The 25,858-nt window shown below is 31.6% G+C and overlaps 1 protein-coding gene across 1 annotated transcript; it reads right to left on the bottom strand.

Moving 5' to 3' along the window:
* Positions 1–20,262, bottom strand: LOC134247118 (uncharacterized). The gene is made up of 12 exons (XM_062729459.1): positions 20,179–20,262; positions 19,332–19,384; positions 18,879–19,113; positions 18,651–18,767; positions 18,444–18,567; positions 14,305–14,405; positions 14,006–14,041; positions 12,270–12,332; positions 11,530–11,611; positions 11,353–11,396; positions 4,263–4,310; positions 1–2,662 (listed from the first exon to the last, which is right to left on the bottom strand). Exons 2-12 carry the CDS (start codon positions 19,377–19,379, stop codon positions 51–53), a joined length of 3,510 nt encoding a protein of 1,169 aa, XP_062585443.1. The 5' UTR covers positions 19,380–19,384; positions 20,179–20,262; the 3' UTR covers positions 1–50.
* Positions 20,263–25,858: the final 5,596 nt, after the last annotated feature.

Below are 25,858 nucleotides of genomic sequence, written 5' to 3'. Positions count from 1 at the left end.
CCTTAATAACAGTCAATGTGACAAAAGTACTGGAAACAGTGCTTCAAAGTTTACTTTTCTGAGTTCTGGTTAAACTGTGCTTTTGCCATGTACTGCACAGCTTTTGAAAGAACGTTCTTCAGTTCCTCTGATATTTGGATGTTGTTTGAAAACTTCATCGTTATTTCGATATGGTCACCAATGGCATGATTTTTTGAAAGTCGCTTTAACCCTTTTGTTATAGCATCGATCATAAGAGATTCTGTCGATTTCTTTTCATTTTTACTGGTATTTTTAATTGATGCCATAATTTCTTCCAGGTCGCTGTAGGATTTTTCCATGCAAAATGTAACAGCAGATTTATCTCCGTCATCACTCTTGACGTGTGGGTCAGCTCCATATAGCAACAATATACAAACTCGAAGTAACCGCTCCATCTCCACTAATTCATCTTCTACTGTGAAGCACGAAACAGCATTAAAAATGGGATTCCTCCCTTCGCTGTCTATTTTGTTTACCTGCTCATATGAATAATTTACCTTTCCCACTCTCTTCTTTTCATTTTTAGAAGGGAAATGCGTCTTTTCATTTTGTGTATTGTCTTCTTGCTTGGAAGAATCACCGCAATGAAGTAGGCTACATATGCTTAAAATTCTACTATTTCTAGTGTTTCTACAAGCTAAATTCAAAGGAGTTAAACCATCAGTGTTGTCTGTAGAAAGATCTACGAGTAATTTTTCTTTGGTGCTTAAAAGGGTATTTATCACATTTGCACAAGTCAAGTCATCAGTATCTGCATCAACACAGTAATGAAAAACGGAATTCTCTTTACGATCTGTACTTTTAACATCACAGTCGTGCTTGACCAATTCTTCAATGACATGCTTCCGACTGAGGGGCCAAGTTACGGCAAGCATCAACGGAGTTTTCCGGTCTCTGTTCTTGGCATTGATATCTACATTGTCTTTTTCTTCATGTGTCAATTGTTTGAGAATTTTGGTTGCAAGGTCGTCTTCCACCATCTTAGACTGAATCAGAATATGAAGAATAGTATTCCTTGTTTTATCTTTAAAGGTCAAAACTGATTTTTTTATGTCTCTACATTTGTCATCGGTAAATATAGATTCGGGGCTTTCACCTTTTGTGCATTCTCCAAATAAAAAATAATAAATATGATCAACGGAGTCAATTTTTTCATGGGTTTTTTGTTCCATAATTGAAATAAGATTTTGAAATAGTTGTGTACTCTCACTGCGTCCCAACCAGAAAATTATTGGAAGTTGAGGTGATGCCACACTTTTTGCAGTTAACAAATCAATTAGACCTCTTTCATCAAGTATCGAGACTTCCTCACAAAAAAACTGAATAAATTCTGACCTTTTTAAAATATCACATTTGCAGATATGCGAACTCTTTCCGCATTTAATCTCGGCAATAAACCTTTTGGCCAAATATCTAAAATGCTCATCTTTCATCCAGGTGATCCCTTCTTTGTCATTTGTTTGTTCCTCTATAACATCCAATGGAAGAAGAGCAATTGATTTATTTGGAAACGACCGGAAAATGTAAGTTTCTACTGCATCGAAAACGCTCTGATGAATGAATTGAAAGGAATTTTCTCCTGTTTTGCGCAATAAAGACCAGGTTAAATCCGCAGCAATGTTAGGTAATTTTTTAAAGTTAAGGGGGTGAAAATGTTCACCAAGTCTACAAGTCTTTTTTAGAAAATCGGCACAATCTTTTTCGTTCTTGATGATGTCCTGCGAAGACTTAAGCTTCTGATCTTTATTTCTATTATGTATTTCAATAAGAAGTAAAAAAAGGAGTAAAGTTTTTACTCTGTTAGTTTTGTCATTCTGAACAACATCTTCAATTTGCCTTAAAACTATTTGCGTCGGCGTCGAAAAGAAATCTTCTCCTTTTTTTCGAAATGCCTCTTCAAATGCAAATAAATGAGCACACAAAGGAAAACCGATGTGTGCTTTAGATTTTAAGACTTTTTCCCAGTCCCAGAAAAGATCTTTGAAATCTGGAATTTCAATCTTCTTTTTTTCGTTTGCAAATGTGAATTGTTTTGTCAGAATTCTTTTTTTCTCCTCATTTTCCAATTCATATTGTGACAAATTTACGATACAGTCCTCCCTGAATATTGCCCTTTTCTTCATTAATTCACAGGCCTCTTCAACTTTATCAGATCTAGCCGTAATGATGACTTTTATTCTCCTACATTTATTTTGGTCTTTTGTACCATCTTCTTTTATTTCATCTTTTATTTCACATTCTCTTTTTATTTCTTCCATTTTCTCACCTCCTTTGTTTTCTTCTGATTTTGTATTTTTTCTTTCCATGCCTCTTATAATCGTGTTAAGCTTAGCAAGAGGTTTCATCCATTTTGTGAATTCATTTGATTTACCATAGAATATGTTATCTATGAAAATAACTGTGTTTTTTGCACGTTCGATGTAGTTTAGTTCAAAATAATTTTCCACTTTACGAATTACCCAGTCCTTCCTGAGAGGCATCATCAGGTGGATGGCTGTCTGCGTCTTTCCGAATCCTGGAGGTCCTGTCAGTATGACTACATTATTTGTTGTGAATACATTTTCGACTTTTTTGTATACTTTTGTCTCTTCGTAGAATTTATCTGCAGATACGGCATTCTCAAGAAATTTTTTTGTAGATTCTTAAAAGGGAAAATATTACAACAATTAAAGATGTAAACAATTTTAAGAGAATTTAAAATAAACAATATTTTGAAATCCCTTTGAAATAACAAGGTAAAGAGTTTTTATGTAGATATCTTGGAATATTTCAGGAAATGAACGTAGTTCAGTATCTCATGAAATGAGAAGAAAGCATTAGACATCAAGCAAAAATTACTAGATATCAAGCAAAAGTGATTACACTTATCATTTCTTGTTAATTTTTAACTGGCTATTTTTGATAATTTATATATGAATAGTGTCATTTCTTTCTGAAAGGTTTATAATTTTTAGTTTTTAGTTTTTAAAGGTACTAAAATAACACACGAGGGGTGATAAAAAATTTTCGCGAATAAATTAATAACTGTCATAAAAAAAACAATATTTAGCTTCAGTATTCGTTGTACATGTTTCAATTCAATCATCTCTGATTTAAATGCACATCTGCCATGGTTCTGTCCAAGCACGAAACATGTGATCTATAAGATATTTCTAAGTCTTATATTTCTTTCCATGCATGAAAACTTTCATAATAACATGAATAAGAACAGTAAATTTGTCAGAAATGGCCCAATCTCAGCAACAAGATGACTGGATAGGAAAATACTTTCCTAGAATGAGCATGACAACCATCAAAATCCAAGTCCACTGCTTGGGAGAGTCGTTTATTCAGTGTGGATAAAGTACGGGCGCCTCTTTTTTTTTTTTTTTTTTATCATATCTAATACTGTAAATGTATAACATTTAGCGTGTACGATATTTGGCGAAAATTGATTTTTGAACAAGTAGGCGTAGATTTGATTTAGCGCATTTCTTTATGTTTTTACTTATTTATATAAGTACAAGACATTTAGCGTTGTACTTGAATTATCGTAAGTTTCTCTCCGCCCAAAACGCTCAAATGAATACAAAACCAAATATAATACGTTTACAGTATGTGTAGAATCTAAAGTAAACTATATATTAGGTGTTTAATTATTATATTTTTACGAACATATTTCACTATTTTTTAAACTGTAAATTGGTGACTTTATATAAATCTGAATGCTTAGCTAAAAATATCTCTTTCCCAGCTTGTTTTCACTAGGCAACAGAACAATATCATTTTTATCATCTCCCTTCCTTCCCTAAAATCATCATTTAGTCAATCATTGATATAATTTCTATGACGTCTTTTGTATTATTTAACTATGTACAAATTGATATAGGCTACAGGAAAGAGATTTCAAAGATACATCTAAAACTTTACTGCCGTTAGTTGCTCAAGTACGACTGTTTCAACCATTTTTTGTCACAAGTCATCTACATATTGACGTCATCTTCAGATTGTGACGCCACAAGCAAGGAGCAAAACATTATTCAAAATATGCTATTTATAGAACTCGGGTTTTGCTATATTTTTTCATTTTATTTTGAATTTGATTTTGTAGATGTAAAGGTAGTTCGCGAACTTTTTGATCACCCTTCATATTATACTTCTTGATCCAGCATATACTTTTTTCAGAATTTAAGAATTTAATATTGCAACACAATTAAGTACTAAGTATTTATATAGATAGCACCATGTGATATTAGAATTACCTTCGTTGGAAGATACCAGCAACTCAGTAGCGTTTTCTGCAATAGGCACTACAAGTATAAAATTAACATTTGTTCAAATTACTGTTTAAGCATGCTTTGATATATTATAGTAAGTAATTACTTTATTTCACATAGAAGTCCAATATTTAAAGTCACTTTAACATTTGATGACATATAATATAAGGGGATTATTGGCTGCAAAACGATAACTACATGTATCTGGTCTGAAAAAAAAAATTGGGGTGGACAACCAGAGAGGTAAAATCACACTCAATAAATATATGTTTATTTCAAACCTTTATCATGTACATGTTCCATACATTTTTTTGCATACTGCTTCTGAACAATACCTCATATATACATGAAAAATACATGTCATGCACGAAGTAAGCTTGACCGAAATGTTTTTTTAACCGAAGTGGCAGTATAAACAGGCGACATTTGGGATGCGCTGTCCCAGTTGCAGGCTCAGAAGGGCTATTAAGCGTGCTTTTTGGCAATATTTTATTGTGTAAGTAGTTATTCATTGTTAGAAAGACAGGTTAAGTAAGATTTGGAGGTATCAACTTTATAATTGGCATACGGAGAAATAATTCAAGACACGGAGCAAATTTTTTGTACAATATAGATACTCTACATCTTTTTTTCACTTTGCACAGTGGCACTGTATCTCTAATCGCCCGTTTCTTTTTTTCCGACTAGCGAGCTTCAGATCTTCTTAGAAAATCATATTAAATGATAACAATGGCCCATGCATGGTTACCATGGCAACCAGCATACAGTTTTCATGGCCCAAAATTCGCTAAAATTTTATGAAAAATCTTTTGACTTCTTAAAAGTCTTTAATATAACAAGATATTTACTTGACTTTGCCTTTTTTGCCAAAATACACAGTTAATAGTTCTTTAGATATTTTTTTTTGGTGTTTCCATAACTTTACCATATAGAAAAATATCCCATAGTTAAGGTAGGATTGTTTCTGGGGAGAATTGTAGATTTTAGGTTCTTTTGAAAAGCCTGATATAATATTTTGCGGACAGATCAGGAAATTTGAATATATTGGCTTGAAAGTCCATATATAGTTCTAATATGAAGTACAAAGAACTACTTGGTATTTATATATAGTTTACACGTTATGATGACAACAAGCTTATGCTTTTTTAAAAAAAAAAGCATAAGCCACCCATTCTCAATATAAGGGCTCAAATAATGTCGCCTCATTTTCATTTGAAAGAAATACCACTGAAGTAATTTTTAAATCAACATTATAAATAGTCATATAACAATGAATAAGAATTCATATAATTATCAATCTGAAAGGGTTTTTAAGGAGTTCCAAATTCAAATATAGTAGCCTATTTGAAATGTACGTTACTGTCGCCGAGGCAAATATTATTCTGAATCCCCTCTGTGTAATATATAGTTTTGATTCTTAAGTAAAAATTTTCTGATAAGTTAAACCTTGTATCATATATATTTCTTTTCATAACAATAAATACATTTTCTTTGTGATAATAAATAATTTTTATTGTGCAATGTCCCTGTCGCTTAATTTTATTTCAACCACATTAAAAGCAAACACAAAGATTATACACCTGATAGTTTTGTTCTCCTTTACTTATTGATGGGCTAAATTTGAGATTTCAATAGATTAATTACTCCTACTTAGATAATGTAACATGAAATTGAACAATTTGAGCAACTTTTTTAAATGTGTTTACGGAATGAAAGACATTTTCAATCGTAGAGATAAGAAAGAAATGTACGTTACCTATATTTTTCCATTAAGAATATATATTAAGAAGAAAATATGAGACGACTCTGAATAAGCAACCCCTTGTACCCTGTAAACTGGCAAAGACGATTTGATTAACACAATTAAAAATTATTTTTTACATGAAAAGTGATCATTTGAAATGTACGTTACTGAAATGTACGTTACCATGAAATTCGAATTAAGTGAATCTCGCACGAATTTTCATGTATTCTCATACTTTCACACAGTCGAATGTGTACACAAAGGAAAGTTTCAAAGGTCGGAGGTCGGCTAAATCCCAAAATTAATGAAAAGAAACGTTTCTGCTGAGGAAAAAAAATATATTAAGGTCAATTATATGTAAAATAATTTTGATACCTGGTATATATTTCTGAATACGAAACCTGTATGATGCATTTCTTATGATATGCAAGTTCAAATAGTATCAATATATTGCGTGTCTAACGTATGCTTGTGGAAGAGAATTGATTTTTATATTTGAAATGTACGTTACGTATGGTAACGTACATTTCACGTATTTCTAACTGACATTTTTTTTAAATTTAGTCAATGAATTGCGTTTACACGAGCGAAACAAAATTATCGTTACAATCCATTTGACAACTGGCCACATAAATCCATCTAAATGCACCCCCAATCCTCGTAAATGTTTTAGACTGTTACCACATGCTACAAAATTTATTTCTAAGTGTCTTAAATTCATCTTTGGCAACCTTATTGCAGTTTGTTTACTTTTAATATGCGACTTTTCGTCAATATTATAATTTAATTGTTGTTGATAATTTAAACAAGGTATGTATAGGCTTATAATTGGTAAAAAAAAAAAAGAAACAAAAAATTGAAAAAAAAGAACAACAAAACAAATAGGCCTAAACCCAGAACACAAGACGGTCACGTACATTTCAAATACTGAAAGGCACACAATACTCAGTTTTGTTTGAATCATTGCATTTTGGGTTATATTTTTCCAGATCTGCTGAAAAGCACGTATGTTTGTGTTTTGAAAAACGATGTTGCAACATACTAAATGAAATTGTTTACATACTGTCGATGGATATATTCGGAATAGATTTATGTTCAGTTTCAATGGCCAAACACGAGCATATGTTAGATCATAGCAAAATACGTCTGACTCTTATATTTTTTTGTCTGTACCCTTGCACACAGGTAGAAGTAACTAGGCTACGACCGGTGTCAATTTCAGCGAAACAGCACAAAAGAATGGTAATGAACTGAGGTGGAGGGGACTCTCCAATAATATGTGAAATGAACGTTACCGAAGTGACGTGACATTCATGTAGTTAATGACAAATAACCTCGTTTGTTACATTATGATTTCTTACATTACTGCCTTAAAACGCTTCATTGAAATGAATTTTATGTCAATAATTGCTTTTTTTTCAAAATTTTCTTATTACTAATTTACATATTATTACAAGCTTGAAATGTACGTTACCTACTCATATTCTGAGGCAATCGTATCTTTATAGTGGTGTTTGCTACATATAACACAATGTGATTACATAGAGAATCTTTTTTTTAAATAACTGAATCAAAACAATGAATTTTCAGATGAATTTTAAGCTTTTTATTAAACAGAAATATATCTTGAAATGTACGTTACATTTACGTAGTTTTCTAAATTGGCATGGATATATGTTAAAAAAGATAGTAACTACAAAATAGAATTTTTCTACATGTACATGTTAGGTTCCAGTATCTATGAAAAATGACAAGATTCCAAACTGATCGCTCTAAACAAAACAGAGAGAAGAATTTAAAGCATATATTAAAAAAATGTTTTTATACATCTGGATTAAAAAGTAACCATTGTCTTTTGAAAGGAAAAATCAAACGCACGTTCGTATGCCGAGAAAATATGTTGCTGACAGAGTTGGTAAGATGTGCTGGTGTTAAGATGAGCTATTCCAATTGTGATTTTAATGACTACATTTTTTTTTTACATATCTTTTTGGACATTGAAGTAAGAGTAACGTACATTTCAAGCGACATTTCTGAATAAAATCACCCTCTGCTTTATCGTCTTGTCATTATTCCATGTATTATAATTTGATGAAAAAAAATCTGGAAACAAAATCTTCAGATACATTCTTTCAAAGATAATTGATAGAAAAATTGTTTTCTTGAACTTCATTTTTTAAAAAATCAGAGAGGCATTTGTGCCCTTATATTGAGAATGGGTGAAGCTTGTTTCCATCATAACGTGAAAACTGTTTGTAATGCAACCGTAACAATCTTTTAACAGTATATGATGGGCTTTTCTGTGCATTGGTCCTATGTTGTTCCAATTTTAATTTCCATTGTCGTGCTCCATGGTTAAACGAGCTGCACCATGGTTAAAATCAGTAGCCGCCATGGTTAAATTTTGTTGCATTTAAATCCTGACACCTACTTTTTTAATGACTTGAGTATTTAATTGTGTTTATGCTACGACTGCCATGCACCTGGCATGCCTCGAAGGTAAGTGGACTGTGCTAAACAAACACGTCGTTAATCAGCGACTCATATGATGCTGTGAAGTGTGACAATCAATGGAGAGTCAATTAGCTGATCAAATGATCAATTTTTGGAAAGTTTATTGTCCTGTACACATGTAAATAATTTTTGGAAACTTCAACATGTTCACTGCATGATTAGATAACGGGTTTATAAAGGTTGACAATTAATTGATTGATAATCGTAATGCATGCGTTTCAAGTTGCTACGCGAGAAAAAAATACTCTGTAACAATTTCTTATTTCTTTGTATTTAATAAATTTCCCATGCTCTGTTTTTTAAGCTTTAACTTTATCTTTTTGATAAAATATGCATAGTACCTACGTTTCAATCACCGTCTTAGTTTTAATCGCCGTCTTAGTCTTAGTTTTAAAGTTACTTCTCTTTGTTATGAAACGTCGCGTGGCGCTATTTTTAGCACTAAGTATATATAACGTGGAGAAGTAAACAAAACTTGATGAAAAATGCAATATCTAGAAAAATAAAATGTTTAGATAAAAAGGACACTGGTGACAGGTCCAAATGTTCCTTTGTGTGTTAACTTAAAAATACTACCAATTCATCAGTTATGGTCATATTGAAGAAAAAAAAACAAACATTTCATATGTCATGTATGTAACAGGCTACAATTCTTATAATTATTAATTTCTGAAAAAATATTGCCATGCTTACTGGACAATTTTTGGTATATTTTTGAAGTAAGATACGGGATAAATCCCTAATTAGTATTTTCCTAACTTTAACATGTTTAAGAAGTGTTCTTTTTGTGTTGTAGTGGGTAAGTTTAAAAAAAGTAAAACCAATCATTGATTAATGAAGATTAGGAAGTCTAAAACGCATTTGTGTTTTTGGACACATTTGGCCTTCACGCAGCTTCCTTCATAGTGAATTTTCTAATGTGGAGAACCCTGAACATCATTCATCAAAATAATAATAAGAAACCCAATAAAACAATTACTAGTACAGTCATGTTTTTATCTTAGTGTAGTCTGCTTACATGCAGCAAAATATTATAATCAGATTAAATTTATAAGAAGAATAGCTTTTCTAAATTATTTCGCAAAAGTTTCTATTTCAGTATCCATGGCAACACCGTTCATCGAAGTCAAAAACTAATTCAAAGAATGTTGTATCTTATTGTAATCTACTTGTGCGCCAAATTATATTGAAATCAGACTAAAACTGTAGAAAGAGTTGCATATTGAATGCATTTTACAGAAATGTCTATTTTTAGTACCCATGACAACACCGCGTTAATCGAATCAAAGACATATACAGAGAACTATGTATCGTAGTGTAGTGTACTTGTGTGCCAAGTTGTATATTGAAATCAGACCAAAACTGTTCGAAGAAAATTGTTTTAAGACAGACGGACGATGGAAACATTAAAATTGCATCAGCTCTTCTGGTGTAATTCAAAAAGAGCAAAATGATCTAAAGGCTTAGATTAATTCAAATGTCGATTCTCTCACCAGATAGCGTTTTACGCTCTGCTCTAACACGTGAATGTTAAGCTTGGAAAGCACGCCCACTGATGATTCTCACTAGCATTCTTGCTCATGCATGCCAAAACATGTCCAAGAGCAATTCGATGTTTACATCAAGGATATTGACAACATTATGTTGATATCGTATCGATCATGATTAGTGCTATTAATGGAAATACATTTTACTATACGTGAGTATTTTTGCTATGTTGATGTAGTTGATATCGACAATACCATGTCAATATCGTATCGATATTGATCCTATATGTACAATTTATTTTCACAATGAAGTATAACATAAATTTACGAAGTCAAAATTGATTCATTATTGGTATGAATATGAAAATAATTTATGATTAAAAAGGGTTAGGGATTGTAACTCTAGTATTTTTTGGATTAGGTTCAGAGTAAGATGTTGGGTTAGGGAAGAAAGTTGTTAAATATGTTTTAACAATCACGATTCGATATCAATACGATACCGTTGATATCGAGAGTACAGAAAATTTTTCTGTCAGAAAGAAAATATACACAAGCGTTGCATGAAGAAACACTGAAGATATAGTCTTGAGATATGTTAAAAAAATGTTTTGTTTCGGGTAAAGGTTGGTAATGTAATATGTTTATTACAGTCATGATTTATATATCGGTACTATATCGTCGATATCAAAGGCAGGTACAATCTTTGTTTTATTAAAGTGATAAAAAGTGTTTTTAAGTAACACATGTTAAAAACACAATATTATTAATTTCAGTTACTCGTAAGTTAAGTGTGCCGCTCTGCATTATGTAACAATCTTTTTCAAGAAATGCATCCAACGTAAACCATTCAAGGCCCTGCCCCGTGATTGGTCGACTCATTTTATCAACAGAGGACACGGAAATTGTTTGTTGCACGAGCAACCAATTAGGGGTTAGAAGAAACTCCCAGTCGTTAACTTGCGGTTTGGAGGCTTTTAGTTGTACTATTTATCTTGAGCGCAGCTGTCATCGTAGGTTGTGACGTAATGCAAAAGTGCACACTTAACTGAAATTGATAATATCAAGGATGGAAACCATAATTCTTTGGACAAACATGATTTGATGCATTTTCGTGGATACTGACAGGAAGTATTGTAATAGACACACAAAAATAGAGAAATATTGTAGTAAACTATAAAAAAGTAATGTGTCGATATCGTTACTACATCGTATTTTGAACATAACTCTGCGTAGCTTGACATAAGCTCATGGCAATCGTTTTAACCTCGCTTATATATTTTATGTGCGGACTTCAGGGTCCCCACCATATTAATGTGAATGAAATTCAAACCATTTTTGCCTTCCTCTTCATCTGTTATGTCACTTTTGTCTTTCCTTAAAGAAAGAGAATTGTTTTACATTTTTTTTTACATTTATTACGCTTAGATCGTAAACTCTGATGACAATTTTCGATTAAATTAAAACAAATATGAAAAAAATATGGAAACCCCAAAGTAATTTTACTCACGGAACAAGTGTGTAATATTTGTTCCCAACATCATCTTCCCCCTGCTCAAACCCCTTTTCTTCAATATTATCCTCTAGGATATCTATAATGAAAGAAAATAGGTAGTTTAATTGTCAACAAATTATGTTTAATCAATCTGATATAGACGTAAAACATTTTTCATGGAAAATCTTTGTTTTTCGTATGTTACCATTAACCTTTTGTTTTGTATTATTCTGTATAAACATTGACAAGTAATTTATGAATTAAATATGTTTTGAACAGAAGTTTTGTTTGATTTTTAAAGAGATGCCTGTTACAAACTAAATTTGCATTCTAATTTGGTAATTTATACATAGTATACTATTATCTAAGGGAGAATATTCTTTACGTGGGGAGTTGTTGAGCCAAATATTGTTGGTCACCTTTAAAACTATGCTTCTGTCGTTGGGATGGAAGAACCATTTATGTGCTTAGATTGATGCAAAGTTACTTTTTTATTGTCCTATACAACATTGATTTATTTTATAATTCTTTCATTCAATTGCACAGAAATCATTTCTCAATCAATTAAATACTTTCTTTGAGTTAAACTCACTATAAAGATTAAAATTAAATACAAATTGATCTTGACGGCACATTTTAACAGCAAAATCAAATCCTCATAAATGCAGCACATATCGTTTTGATAAAATTTGACCCATATTAAAACTGATACAGTTTCTAAAACAATGGAATGTTGTTAAACTTTAACACTAAACCTGTGAGGTATGTTTCTGGTTTTGCTTCTTCTGCATCATCATTAAAAAATTTTACCATGGCATCTACAATAAACAGTGAATGAAATGAAAAAAGAAACCAAGGACAAAAATAAAAAAAAATATGTAGCAAAGGATGAATGCATTTATAGAATACATAATTACACAAAAGTTTTATGCTTGACTTTTCCAATTTATTAGAGTTACATAATTATAAAAAAGTGTTAATGTGCCGAATTCTGGTCCATATGCTGCCTTAACATAATAAGCGTAATCAAGGTATCTAGCAAGTTTCAATTCATGACAATCTCGTTTAGAACATGAATTTAGTGCATCACGACATAAATTTATTGCATCACGAACCCTATAATGAACCCTATTATACAATTTAAAAAATACCACAATTCTTTAAAAAATCAATTAAACAGAACGAAATATAAACGTGGTCTATAAATAATGAAGGTAACGCAGTAATGATAAGACTGTCCGAAGGCTTACAATGCTTTGAAAATATACATTATACTTTGTGCTAGATATTAATTTTGATATGTAATCCTTGTTTGAAATTGTAGTCAACTTAAAATAATAGAATAATCAGGTTTTATTTTAACGCATTTTTGTGATGACACATGACTATATTGAACACATGACGGAGATTTATGAAATTCCTAATAGTTGCTCAAAAATCGCTTCAGCGCAAGTGCAAAGCAAAAATATTGTACAGAGTTTGTTACATAGATCAATTCATCGTGATCTCCTGTATATAGAAAGTGCTGTGGGCAGGTTTAGCTTCTTCTCGTTTAGAAATATTTTACGAGAAATTCAACTTGCTCACTTGCGTATTTTCCACTCTTAATTCATCGCGATTTATACAAAAATGGCTAAACTACACACAATCCCCCGTGCCAGTCCAATATATACACGATTCATAAATTTCAACTCTGTCTACGGACGTGTAAGGTGGAGCGTTTCACACATATTTTTTGCTACTGTTTGAATATGTGCATATCGGACAAGGAATAAGGATATTTTTAAATTTTAAATGTTCAAGTCATAACAACACACTTGAGCTTAAAATACAATCCTTACACTGTACATTTGAATTTAACAAAAAGTCTCCAAATTAAATCTACATGCTATGTAATGATTATGACACTTTCCCCGTCATGTCAGCACAAGTATGCAGTGACTTGACGTCATATGCTATTATGACGTCATATCTAGGTAGTTCAGAGAAGTAACTACAGTTTAAACTGTTTGATATTTTACCGGCAGCCTTAACTTAGCTGGGTGAGTCTCATACTGAAAATCAGCTCAATATCTGCAAGCGTTTAAAAAAGTGCGGAAATGCCTGAAACATTGAAGAGGCCGTATTTCCATTAAAAATCATTGAAGTGGAACGGTATTCAAATTAGATCTGTAGTCCATCAAGATACATCAACGTACCAAAAATCAGCTCAATATCTGTCAGTGTTTAGGAAAAAAGTGCGGAAAACCATGTGCAACAGACTGACAGACAGACGGGGACGTACAGCTAGACGGACAGACGGAAATACAGACGGTCGGACGGACAGACGCAGAGGAAACATATGGTCCTCTCCGGTTTCACCGGTAGGGGATTAATAAATAAGGTTCAAGACAAAAATTTTGTTATCTCCAGGACATATGTCTCATATGGCCCAAAGCGAAAGCCATGCGTTAGACAACAATTAAAGCAGCATTTACTTAAATCGGCTCACCTGTATCATCTAAAGGGTTCTTTGACATTCGGTGGACTGTAAATTGTTTAAAAAGTGTATGTAGTATTATGATATTATACAATATATGAAGCCATGGAATGAAAAAAATATATTTTATTAGTTGTAGTTATTTTTTTTCTTCAGCAATTTTGAGGGTGGGGGTTAACGCACACAGTAAATAGAGTTCTAAAAAAGAACAATGTATTGCATATTGGGTGAAGTTAGATTAAAAACTATACCGACATATTTCATGATTTTTTAAATATTTTTTTCTGCGATATTTTTTCTGGATTACTTACATATGAATTTTTTGCGAAATTTGTAGACAGCAAGAGAAACACCGATGAAAAAAGCAATAAATAACAGAACACCCAATACAACTACAGCAATGTAAAAGGACCTGAAATAAACACATCATGCATTTACATAAAACATTTAAATTAGTCCGGTCAGATTTATAGGAAAATACTTCTAACGGCAAATAATCATTATTTGGTCCAGCGAAGTTTATTAACCTATTTCGATTATGCTGAATCCGAAAATATGCTGGCCTTCATGAAAATGGCGTCAAATTTTTCTAATGTTCTTTTCAAAACATTCAAACAAAAATATACATGTAATGTGTGATTATCTCACAGTGTGTAATGCAACTATGAACATTATAATAGATTGGTAATGTTATTACTTTAACTCAGAAAATTTAGTCGTTTCTACATTTAATTCGAATGTAATTTTCTCTGATTTATTTGTCTATTGTTTCAGTATTCTGCTTTGTTCAGGATTTTACATTTGCAAAAATCCATACACTGCAGAATTGTATTTTTCCTCTGCATCTCACTATTCGACAACTGAATGATGGTGCAGCTTTTAGTTATAAGTCAAAATGGCGATTCAAAACGGCGAATATTCATTTTTTTCAAATTATTTCTTAATGTTCAAATGGGAGAAAGGATTTATGAATATCTTACTGAGCGTAGTACAACAACTAAAATGACAATAGAGCACTAATATTATCACTTTTATTCGAGAAATTCGATCGTTTAAATTTTATGTGTGTTAATTAGCTCAAAATGGCGGTTCAAAATGACGAATTCCTTAGAATACTCACACTTCTTAATTCTGAGTCGTTTTGCAGAGAATAAATTTATTACATCTTTTTTAATTGATAGAATAATGTTCTAATGTTCAATTAAAGTTGGAGGATATTGTTTTTACTGCATGTCTTTATATAATTACTTTTGTCGATAATTCCGAAATCATTTTTAATTATTACCTGTCTCACCATGTGTTTTTCTATGTAAAAAAGTTAATAATATACATTTATTGACTGAGTTCAAGGGCAACATGCGTTTCGTCGGACCCAAGAACCAAACTGTCTGCCTGAGGCCGTAGGCCGAAGGCAGACAGTTTGGTTCGAGGGTCCGACAAAACTCATTTTGCCCGAGAACTCAGTCAATAAATGTTTTGTTATACCTTTCATTTTATTTTATTTTATATATTTTTTAATTTACATGTATTTTGTACTTTATTCCGTGATGTAACATCAAATCTTTCCATGTTTAACACCAGCGAATGAAAATGAGATTAAGCACCGCCCATTCTGTGACGTAAGCGGTCCAACATCTCACTCAGCGGTCCAACATCGATTTTTTTATGCCCGCTCAGCAAAACATTAAATATGTTAGACTTTTTTTCGGATAGAATTGTATAGGAACAAATTTCTAAAGGTATAACAATATACAATAATTACTGTTTAAAGGACAATATGCCACTTACATGTAAGCTCGTATTCCCCGAGCATAAAGAAGAGTGAGCATTGTAGTTCGATGGTTGCTAATTAAAATCATATCAGTTGTTGGAAATTCTAATAGTATTTTTAGCCCAGTGTAGAAAAATTAAATGTTTTATGTTCATGTGGAAGGTCTTGTGCAACAAAACTTAGGATTTATAAAATGATAGACCACAACCAAAGAGAGCTAGGGATAGCTAGAATGACCTTTCTACCCCAAAAGACAACGAATCTAAACGGTCACAAAATACTTTAAAATCAGAGAATTTTCTCTTTTTGTACACGGTTTTGGGACACAAAATATATACTTTTTACATATGAGCCTAAAGGTGTTGTACTTTAAGTGTTGAAAAGACCAAACTTCCGTAGACAGACTGAAACATATAGCATTTAAAGCTGGAATAGATGTTAGGGGGATAATACTAAGCTCTTACAAGTGCTAATTTCAAAATCTTGTACAAAGGGTTCGATGAAACCTAACAACATATTTATCAGTGATATTCGATGGTGATTTGAGGGACGTGGAAGTGCGAATTCATAATGACAGCGAATCAGGGGTGATTTTTGGTGGAAGGGATTTAAAGGCTTTGGAACACGGTCAAATATGAGGAAAACATTTGGAAACTCTCAAATATAGTTTTTTTTTGAACTATTTCCAAAAAAAATAAAACTTTGCTAATATGTTTTTGTTTGCTCATAAAATGAATTAATCAATATAATCGGCTAAACTCAGAAGAAAAGGGCACCAAGAGAAATTCCTCTGGCTTTTAGCTTTGATTTACCTAAAAAAAACTATATCCCGTCTCCTCCTATATACCATTATTAAAAACATTGTTAGTGCTCGCTGTTTTTGGAAGGGAGGGAGGGGAAGATTTTTTTGGATGGTTGAAGATAGATTGAAATGTGGTGATATTGCTTTAGTAATTCTTCGCTGAGTGAAGAAGCAGTCTTTTGAACTCCAAGCAGTGCTCTAGTACTGTTGTTGAGTACCCTCTAGCACCTCTGGCTATCATACCAGCATGTCATACATTGATTTACTATTGCTTATTCTTTCTAGAGGTAGACAACTGTCTAATGTGAATGGAACCTTTTTAAATCCTGCGATTGTTCCAACGATAAATCTGTATTTTCCAGAGCTTCAGAAAATATATACATGTATATTGAATATAATTCACTCATTGTAGTACATGCCAATAGAAGACTGAGGAGAAAGAAAATTAACTGATTTCAAAAAACATCATTTTTAAGTTGCACAACAAATACTCAGTGTCCACTTTTATGCATAAAAAATTATTCAATAGAAATTACGCTTCACATTCTTTATATATGCATGCAAAGCAAGGCAGTATGTGGTTTTAAGATTCGGCATGTGTAGTGATAGCCTCACATTACTTTGAGCGAACAGATGTGATAGATGTTCTTGGTTCTTTGCTGCAAACTTATGAATGGGTCACTGCAGAGATTCTTCCGAAAATTTGAATTGTAAATTACAGATGCACCATCATGCACTTGTAGAATAGGAAGATGATTAGGGAAAAAATGTCAGAAGTTTATCTTAATAATAAAAGTAATTAAACAAAGACATAAAAATCATACGTCATTAACAACAATTTCCTCAAACTATAATGGAACATTTGAACATAATTTCATTAATTAAAAAAAACAAATTATAATAAATTCATTTCTGCAAAACGACTCAGAATTAAGAAGTGTGAGTACTATAGAATTCTATGAAATTCGAGTGTTTGTCATTTTGAATCGCCATTTTGAGCGAATAAACACATTTCAAATTAAACCGATCAAATTTTCCGAATAAAAGTAATAATATTAGTGCTCTATTGTCATTCATCTTTGTACTACGCTCTGTAAGATATCCACTCATCCTTTAAAATTTCTCCTACTTAAACACTAAGAAATAATTTGAAAAAAAATGATTACCGGCCGTTTTGAATCGCCATTTTGACTTATATCTTAAAGCTGCACCATCATTCAGTTGTCGAATAGTGAGATGCAGAGGAAAAATACAAATCTGCAGTGTATGGATATTTGCAAATGTAAAATCCTGAACAAAGCAGAATACAGAAACAATAGACAAATAAATCAGAGAAAATTAATTTAAATTTTCTGAGTTGAAGTAATAATATAAACAATCTATTATCATTCGCATAGTTGCATTACACACCGTGAGATATTCACACAATGTTTCTCTTTTTTGAACGACATTAAGAGAACATTAGAAAAATTTGATGTCTGCCATTTTGAATCGCCATTTTGACCTTTTTAACGCCATTTTCGTGAAGGCCAGGATATTTTATTTGGAATAAGTTAAAAACTAGGCTGGACCAAATAGTAATTATTTGCAGTTAGAAGTTATTTCTAGCCCTCTTTTTAAAAATCTGGACAAGACTAAATGCAGGAGTATTTTAAAATACTTCACTATATTTGAAAAGTGTATCTGACAATGTTAAAATATCTAGTAAATGGATGGCTTAATTTTTAAAAAATAAATTACACTAAGCTAATACATCTTAATGTAGAGTTTGTTCTTTGAGATTTTAGAACAAACTTATATCCAAAGGACTTATTTGTGACTATAATGTTGAGAAGTGTGCTTCAATCTTTACCATTTACAATACTTATGATACAAACCTCGTTTCCTTAGTGTTGTGTACAAACGTTGTTGTTGAAAAGTCTGTCACTGTGCTGTATTCAGCTGATTGAGTGGAATTTGCAGTTGTGTCATGATTTTCATTCAGTTTGTAGCAGGATGGGTCTTAAAATAACAAATATAATATTCATTTTGTTAGCTATTTTAATTGAGACATTTGCATAATTTGTTTGGTCAAAGAAACTTACATTTATATATATCTGTAGATACATATCTTTGAGGACATGCGGGATTTAGCTGTGTACAGTCAATATTATAATTTTCCGTCACTTTTATTTGCAGGGTATTGAAATCGGCACAGTAACCTATTAAGAATGAATTTATTTACAATACAGTTGTATTAAATATCATTCATCACATCTTTTGAACAAAATCTAGAATTTATCATTATTATTATTATTATTATTGATAATTACCTGAGGCAAACCGGATTGGTGCACACACTTCTAAAGTTGCATTCAAATAGCTGTTCACAAGACAGTGATACTTAAATTTAGAGGGATCTGCAACACATTTCTGAATATCAGCTAAACTTTTGCAATTCTTTTTTGATTCGGCTATTTTCCATGCCTCTTCATTACTGGGACAGGACGATACATATCGAATTGTTGGAACCGAAGCTGGACATGTTGTTTTTACGAGTTTTATCTCCTATTAGTACGAATAGACATAAATACATATAAACTTCTTTGAATGATGTACGAGCAAATAAAACATACATTACTTTATTACAAGAAAAGATGAAATCATCTACATGTATATCTTTAATTCTTAAAAGACATTAATTTGCACAAGAAAAATGAAATAAAAAGCTACAATTGATGTAAAAAAAAATTAAATTGATATTTTACAAAATTTTATTTACTTACTGCTGTTTCTAAGAAAATGACAAGAAGCACCATGAATTGCATCTTCATTTCAGCTAAAAAAAATTACATTGAAATACAACACATAGAGCTTTGCACATGAAGTTTTTGAGTTTTTTTATGAACAAAGTTACGATTTGATGTACTCGTATTAGACTATTATGTAGACTTAGTATATTCGTATTGAAACTGAAATTTTGTCCTATCAAAAAGTCAAATAAGAGTATAATTATTTATCTTACAACAATATGCCTTATCCGGCCTATCGCAGACATTTTGATGTTTCCATAAATAGATTTCTATCTATTCTATTTATAAGTTTTCATGGAATAAAAAAAAACATGGAAAAACGAAACTAAAAGAAGAGAAATAAATCTAAAAGTAATCGAGTATCATGAAACATATGAACACCTTCTCCCTCTCTTTATATTTATATATATAGAGAGAGAGAATGGGATAATGTATAAAGTATAAATATATTTATTTTCCATTGTTTCATCAAATGAGGTCAGGTGCATTTAACCGTGAAATGTACAGCAAGCAGATACTTTTCATAATTTTTGCATCATTTGAATGACATCACAAATTCAAGTAAATTTATAAATATTCCAGCTAGATAAAACGGACATTGCTTAAAGGCGCCCGACTGAATTTTTTATTGTGCTACAGAATTCCCAAGTTGCAAACTATTGTCTAATGCAAAGAAGACCCTAAATATATATATTTTTTTGGATTCTGCAAATTACATTAACTGACATTGCTAATTAAAAGAAGAATTTTTTTTTTGTTTTTAGATGTTGCAATTCAATAAAAAAGCATGTAAGAAATTAACTGAAGTGCATTGTCTTACCTGAGACTCCTTATGCGTTTTATGCTAACGATTACCGTCGGCGGAATGTTATCTGAGCTGGGCTATTTAACTATTTCGGTCCATGTGTACTGAAAAGAAAATCTTTAGCTTTATTCGACTACCTTTTTTGTTATTTAATATACAGGAGAATGCACTTTATCGATCTTGTGACTTTGTAAAGTTATTCTATTCTCCGGAAATATGAGACGTTATACTTGTTTTAATCAACATTATGAAAAAGAAAATAAAGAAAGTATTAAGGACAGATGATACAAACACACTTTTGTCAAAGAATTTGAAAATGACAACTATGGTCATGTTCAAAAGAACAAAATGAATTACTTTCACCGCGTATTTTTAATTTTAATTGTATTCAAATTTTTATAAGAATGGAATTTAAAGTGAAAATATTTGTAAAGATTAATAAGGATGAACACACTTTTAAACATCACTGAAGGTTTACGATTTCTTTATATTCTAGAAAAATTTATCATTTGCATCATTTGCAATGATATTAAGCCAGCACATAAACCATGTACTGTAAAACGAGAAAATTTGGCGCATACGTATTTTAGCGCAAACGCAAGTGGGAATGCATTGGCGCAAATAAATTTTAGCGCTTGCACTTGTCAGTAAAATACATAAATGTTACATTTTGGTTTTTTTATCCGCACCCGTGTTTGACTTTTTGGTTAGTCAAGCACGGAAACACATTAGTATTCCCGTATATCAGTAAACATTCATTACCTTAACTGCGGTACGTGTTGCTATCACATGGGCGTGGTACAATGTTAAAAGAATTTATTTTATTTCTATTTTCAATTAAAAGAAATGGAGTATTTACTCATTTAAATCACATTAAAACAATGCATGCATCGACAGAAAATATCTTAGATAAAACAGTAATTCTAATCAGGTATTGTCTGCAAGCTCAATCGCCATGATTGTTTACTTCGAGGCGATAGATGACTGACACGCCGAGAAGCCAAACTTTGAAGGTGCTAATGATAATAATCGGGTAACAACTACCGGGGTAACAATAGTTTAATTAAATTATAATTTGGCAGAAATTTCTGTCTTCCGAACATGTGCAGTGCTAGTGTGTATATAAAATCCAATGACCCTTTGACATTACGTAATCACGCTTTCCAGTTTAGATGTACTTATGTAAAAGCTTTGAACACATACAAAAAATGATATTTAGAAATCCTTTAGCGCACAATAAATTTTAGCGCTCAGGGGCTCTTGCGCCAAAGGCGCTAAAATTAGTAGTGCGCCAAATATTCTCGTTTTACAGTATATATTAATCTAGGCATCTATTTTTTGTTTGTATCATCTGTTCTTAAAACATTAAAACGCACGTTTTTGTACCTTAAATATGTTAAGGATTATTTAATTTCTGCGACTAAGAGATTTTTGCAGGTTTATTTGTTATATATGATACATAGCAATGTATTTATTGTCAGATCTGCCTCTTCTCCTTTAGTACTATATAAGATAGCCAACCCTTTTAATGACAAACATGCCTTTCTATATTCATAATAATTGTAAAATTTGTTAATTTCATGATTTTAATTGATAGGTTACACTAAGATTCCCTATAACTGAAAAGATACCATAAATAATAATAAATGAGAAAACAATTAGAGCATATCAAACTACTACAAATGGGAATAATTTTTGTAAAATAATTTTATTCAGTCGAATAACTCAGGCTTCCATTTCTTTTTTTACTTTTCAAGGTACATGGCTGGGTATATGATAAGTAAAATATGACATTTCGTAAATTAATATATTTTCATGGAAAGGTTCTCATTTATCTCATTGATGCATATACGTGTTAATTAGAGATGTACAGTAGCTTCAATATTTGAAAGTTTGAACGTTATTTCCCTGCTTTTTGAGCTTGAATAGAGAAAGGATAGAGTAAAAATTATTCTCCCCAAAATACTTTAAGGAAATTTAAAGCTACTAAAAACTAATCAGTGATTTATTTTCGTCACGTGATCTGATCGGATATTATCTTTTTTCCTGTTATTCATTTTTATTCAGCAATTTAATCGGCAAAAGTAGGACTGCATCAAACTTAAACATAAACTTCTCATATAAATATGCAATAATACAAGTACCTCTGAAACAAGTTCTCGAAGAAAAAAATAAGAGCCATTCTCTGTAGCCACTTTTACTTCTTTGCAATGCATGGTGATTTTGTTAAATTGTTACCCATTCTTAGTACCTGACACAAATCTCTGAAAGATTTTAGTTGCTATCTCTTTATGTTGGCATGATAACAGCCGGGAAATTTGATATTTTCAGCTACTTTAAATCTTTACTGAGCCTTGATAAAATCTATGGGATTCTTAGCATGTTAAAAATGTCTTTTTTCTTTTACATTTAAGACATGTTGCCATGGTAGCTATAACGCACATCAAAACAACCGAGTTTGCCCGATTTTAGTTAAGGGTATCACAGACTTTCATCATAGAGAATTTGGAGAAATTCTGAGACTATGCGTTCCATAGCTCCTATATAAAATTTCAATACATTGCAGAGAATGACTCTTAATTGTGCTGAAAATAAATGAAGAGTAGGTAAATAAATAGCAAGAAAAAGAAAACTCTCCAGATTCATTTCTTCACAAACACTGCTTATCAGATCAGATCAATTCAATACCCCCAGAGTCATGATTTAAAGAAAAAAATAAAAAATAAGTTTCAATAAATATACCCCATGGGCTCTTTTTTCTACCGATGAATAATAATTAATCTACAATCATTCTGGTTGTAGATTTAAGACAGAAGTAAAAGAAAAAAATTCTAAATGGTATTTATTTCAACGCAAAAAGTATTTTGATATCCATTTCTTTATACAGTACAAAAATATGCATGCCCAAGGAATTTACCTTATATTATTCTTATTATCATTTCAAAAGGATTGCTTACCGATGGGGATTGTCCAATCTGAAGAATAAATAAAAATTCAAATTGATTTTTTCGATTATATATTATCACAGGCACGTGGTTCACGTCAATTATTTTAACTCTTAATTAACATAAATATTTCAAACTTAAAATGGTTTGAAAATGACTTTAATTTATTACAATACGCAAGAAATTTCAGTGTCTATTGTTTTGACCAAGATATGTATGTGCAAATGAAATTCTCATTCACTAATAGAGAGGGGGCAATCTCCCAGCAATCTCTGATCATGGAGAGGAGAAATTGATTCTTTACAAAGTCTACTTATTAAACAATTGTCTTCGAGTGCAAGCGTAGAAATAGTATATTAAGATCATATGGCACATCATCTTTTGCACTACATTAAGATAAGCTTGCATATCAATTCTGGAAAACATTACCCTCTTGTTCTTGATAAAAAGATTTTGTTTAAGCACTTAGAAATATTTTTTTTTAAAACTAGTGTTAATTATTTGTTATGACCCATTCGGATTAACGAGATGGAATTTAGCAACAACTAAAAAGGATGCCTATAACCTAACTGTTACAGTAATTGGTGTTTACTTCACATACCAAAATAAATGCAGGGACAAAGGAAATCCAGTGATAACATTATTTCCGATTAACATTACCGTATCCATACGCGACGAGACCTTGAACATAACTTATCTATTTTAGTGTCTAACGGATGTAAGAGTTTGCAAGCAAATTTCATTTCCACTTTGCAGTGCATGATCGGAAGTGAACGTGGAATATTGTAATAATTATTGAAAAAGGGCATTGCAAATTTAACACGTACAGTTATATAATATCAATACTTGTAAACCTATAGTAAGTACAAAATAGATAAGCTACATTTTTTCCTCATATCAAATTTTTCCGAAACTTTGATATTTCGTTCTAGAATACAAAATCCTATTTTTATATTCAATGTGAAAGACATTCAAACGCAACATTGTCGCCAACATAGATAGAAATACATGTATGGCATATCAGAACCCTGTAATAATATTGTGAAATGAGACATTCGACTTTGGAATAACTCTTAATTGTAAAAATAAATCGTGGAATTTGTTTTTGTTACTTAAAGCTTAAGATGAAATGGTTTTCAATTTTACTAGTGGTAATCAAACCTATACTCACATTTCCCTTTTCAATGAGGTAATTCTTCAAAATCATATGGCAGATTTGAATATGTTTTGATAACTACCAGAATGAATTTGAATTACATATACCATATCTATATTGCATTCCAAGACGTCAAAAAATTCCTTACAATCAAAGATGCATATCAGGTTTCAGTAAATGTTCTTCCTTGAGTCTTGTATTACCTCTCACTTATATATGAATAGTATTGAAGGAGAAACTTCAGAGGTACTGTGCAACAATATATTCGAGTAGTGGTGTGAATCAGATGTGGATATTTTAACACTAGTGCAAAGCATATTAGGAAATTAAGAAAATTAAACTGATAAAAAATGTGTTAAGATTGAACCTATCTAGACTTAATTTGCAATGTATGGTACGTATCATTTACCCCCAGAAAACATGTTCAAACACGACAGAGTATCAGTGAACATAAATAAGTTCTATGGAGAAAATACATGACAATTATTTTTTCTTTGCTTTTAAAAAAGAAAAAAAAAAGTTTTTTTATATTGATTACAAGATGAGTCATTTACTGTAAATTACTACTTATTGGAATTTAGATTTAAGGGAAGATCATTACAAATACAGAAAAAAAACCTGTACCAAAGAATCAGACCTTTTTACCGGGCAGTGTAGAGAGGGTTCTTAAAGGTTCCATGCAATGTTTTGCGTTTAAACGCAATAATTATTGTGATTAAACGCAATAAAATATTTCTTTCTTTTGTCTGGCCTTAAGGGGCTTCCGTATGGAATATATCAAATAATAAGAATAAAATTTAAAAACTATAGCAAATATTTTAATTCAAGGTAATTCAATAAACCATAAAACATCAATTTTGTTTATAGATTTGTAAACAGAAAATATGAATTCAACCCCAATTTTTGATGATTGATTGTTTTGTGTTTAACGTCCCTTTTGAGAATTTTTCACTCATATGGAGGCGTCACCGTATACCGGTGAAGGGCTTCAAATTTTGACCTTTACTCGGCACTCAGGCCCATTGAGCAGTGAGGGATCTTTATCGTGCCAACGCCTGCCGCTGACACGGGGCCTGGTTTTTAAGGTCTCATCCGAAGGACCCGAAGAAACAGTCACTACCCACTTTAACGACTAGGTCAGTTGCGGCCGAGATACGAACTCACGACCTCCCGATCACGGAGCGAGCGCTCTACCGACTGAGCTACCGTGAGCCGTCCCAATTTTTGAAATCTACTTTCTATGAGTTTTTGATAGTTATATATTTACATCCACTGAATATTTTCTTATTTATTTCTTAAGAAAACCCATTGCGTTCATCCCTGCATAAACAAGTCACTATTCCTAACACAGATAATCCGGGTTTTTCCCAAAGTAATCTGCCCGCGTATGAATATACACATTCTTTGGACTACTTTTTAAAAGTACATCTAAATGTAAACAAACGTATTTTGACGGTGCTTATTATCGTGTCAGTCGAAATTTTAATAAATTATGAAAAATAAATCTTCATTTTGTTGCCATTTTTTATTTCATTTCATTTCCAATATAACTGTATACACAATCGTCTGCAAATGTGATGTATATTTCCATACA

The sequence above is a fragment of the Saccostrea cucullata genome, unplaced genomic scaffold, assembly GCF_032062105.1.
Source record: "Saccostrea cucullata isolate Sc308-1 unplaced genomic scaffold, CSIRO_AGI_Scuc_v1 ctg927, whole genome shotgun sequence".
In the NCBI taxonomy this organism is placed as follows: Eukaryota; Metazoa; Mollusca; class Bivalvia; order Ostreida; family Ostreidae; genus Saccostrea; species Saccostrea cuccullata.
The sequence above is the reverse complement of the archived record's forward strand: the minus strand, read 5'-3'. Positions and strand labels throughout refer to the sequence as shown.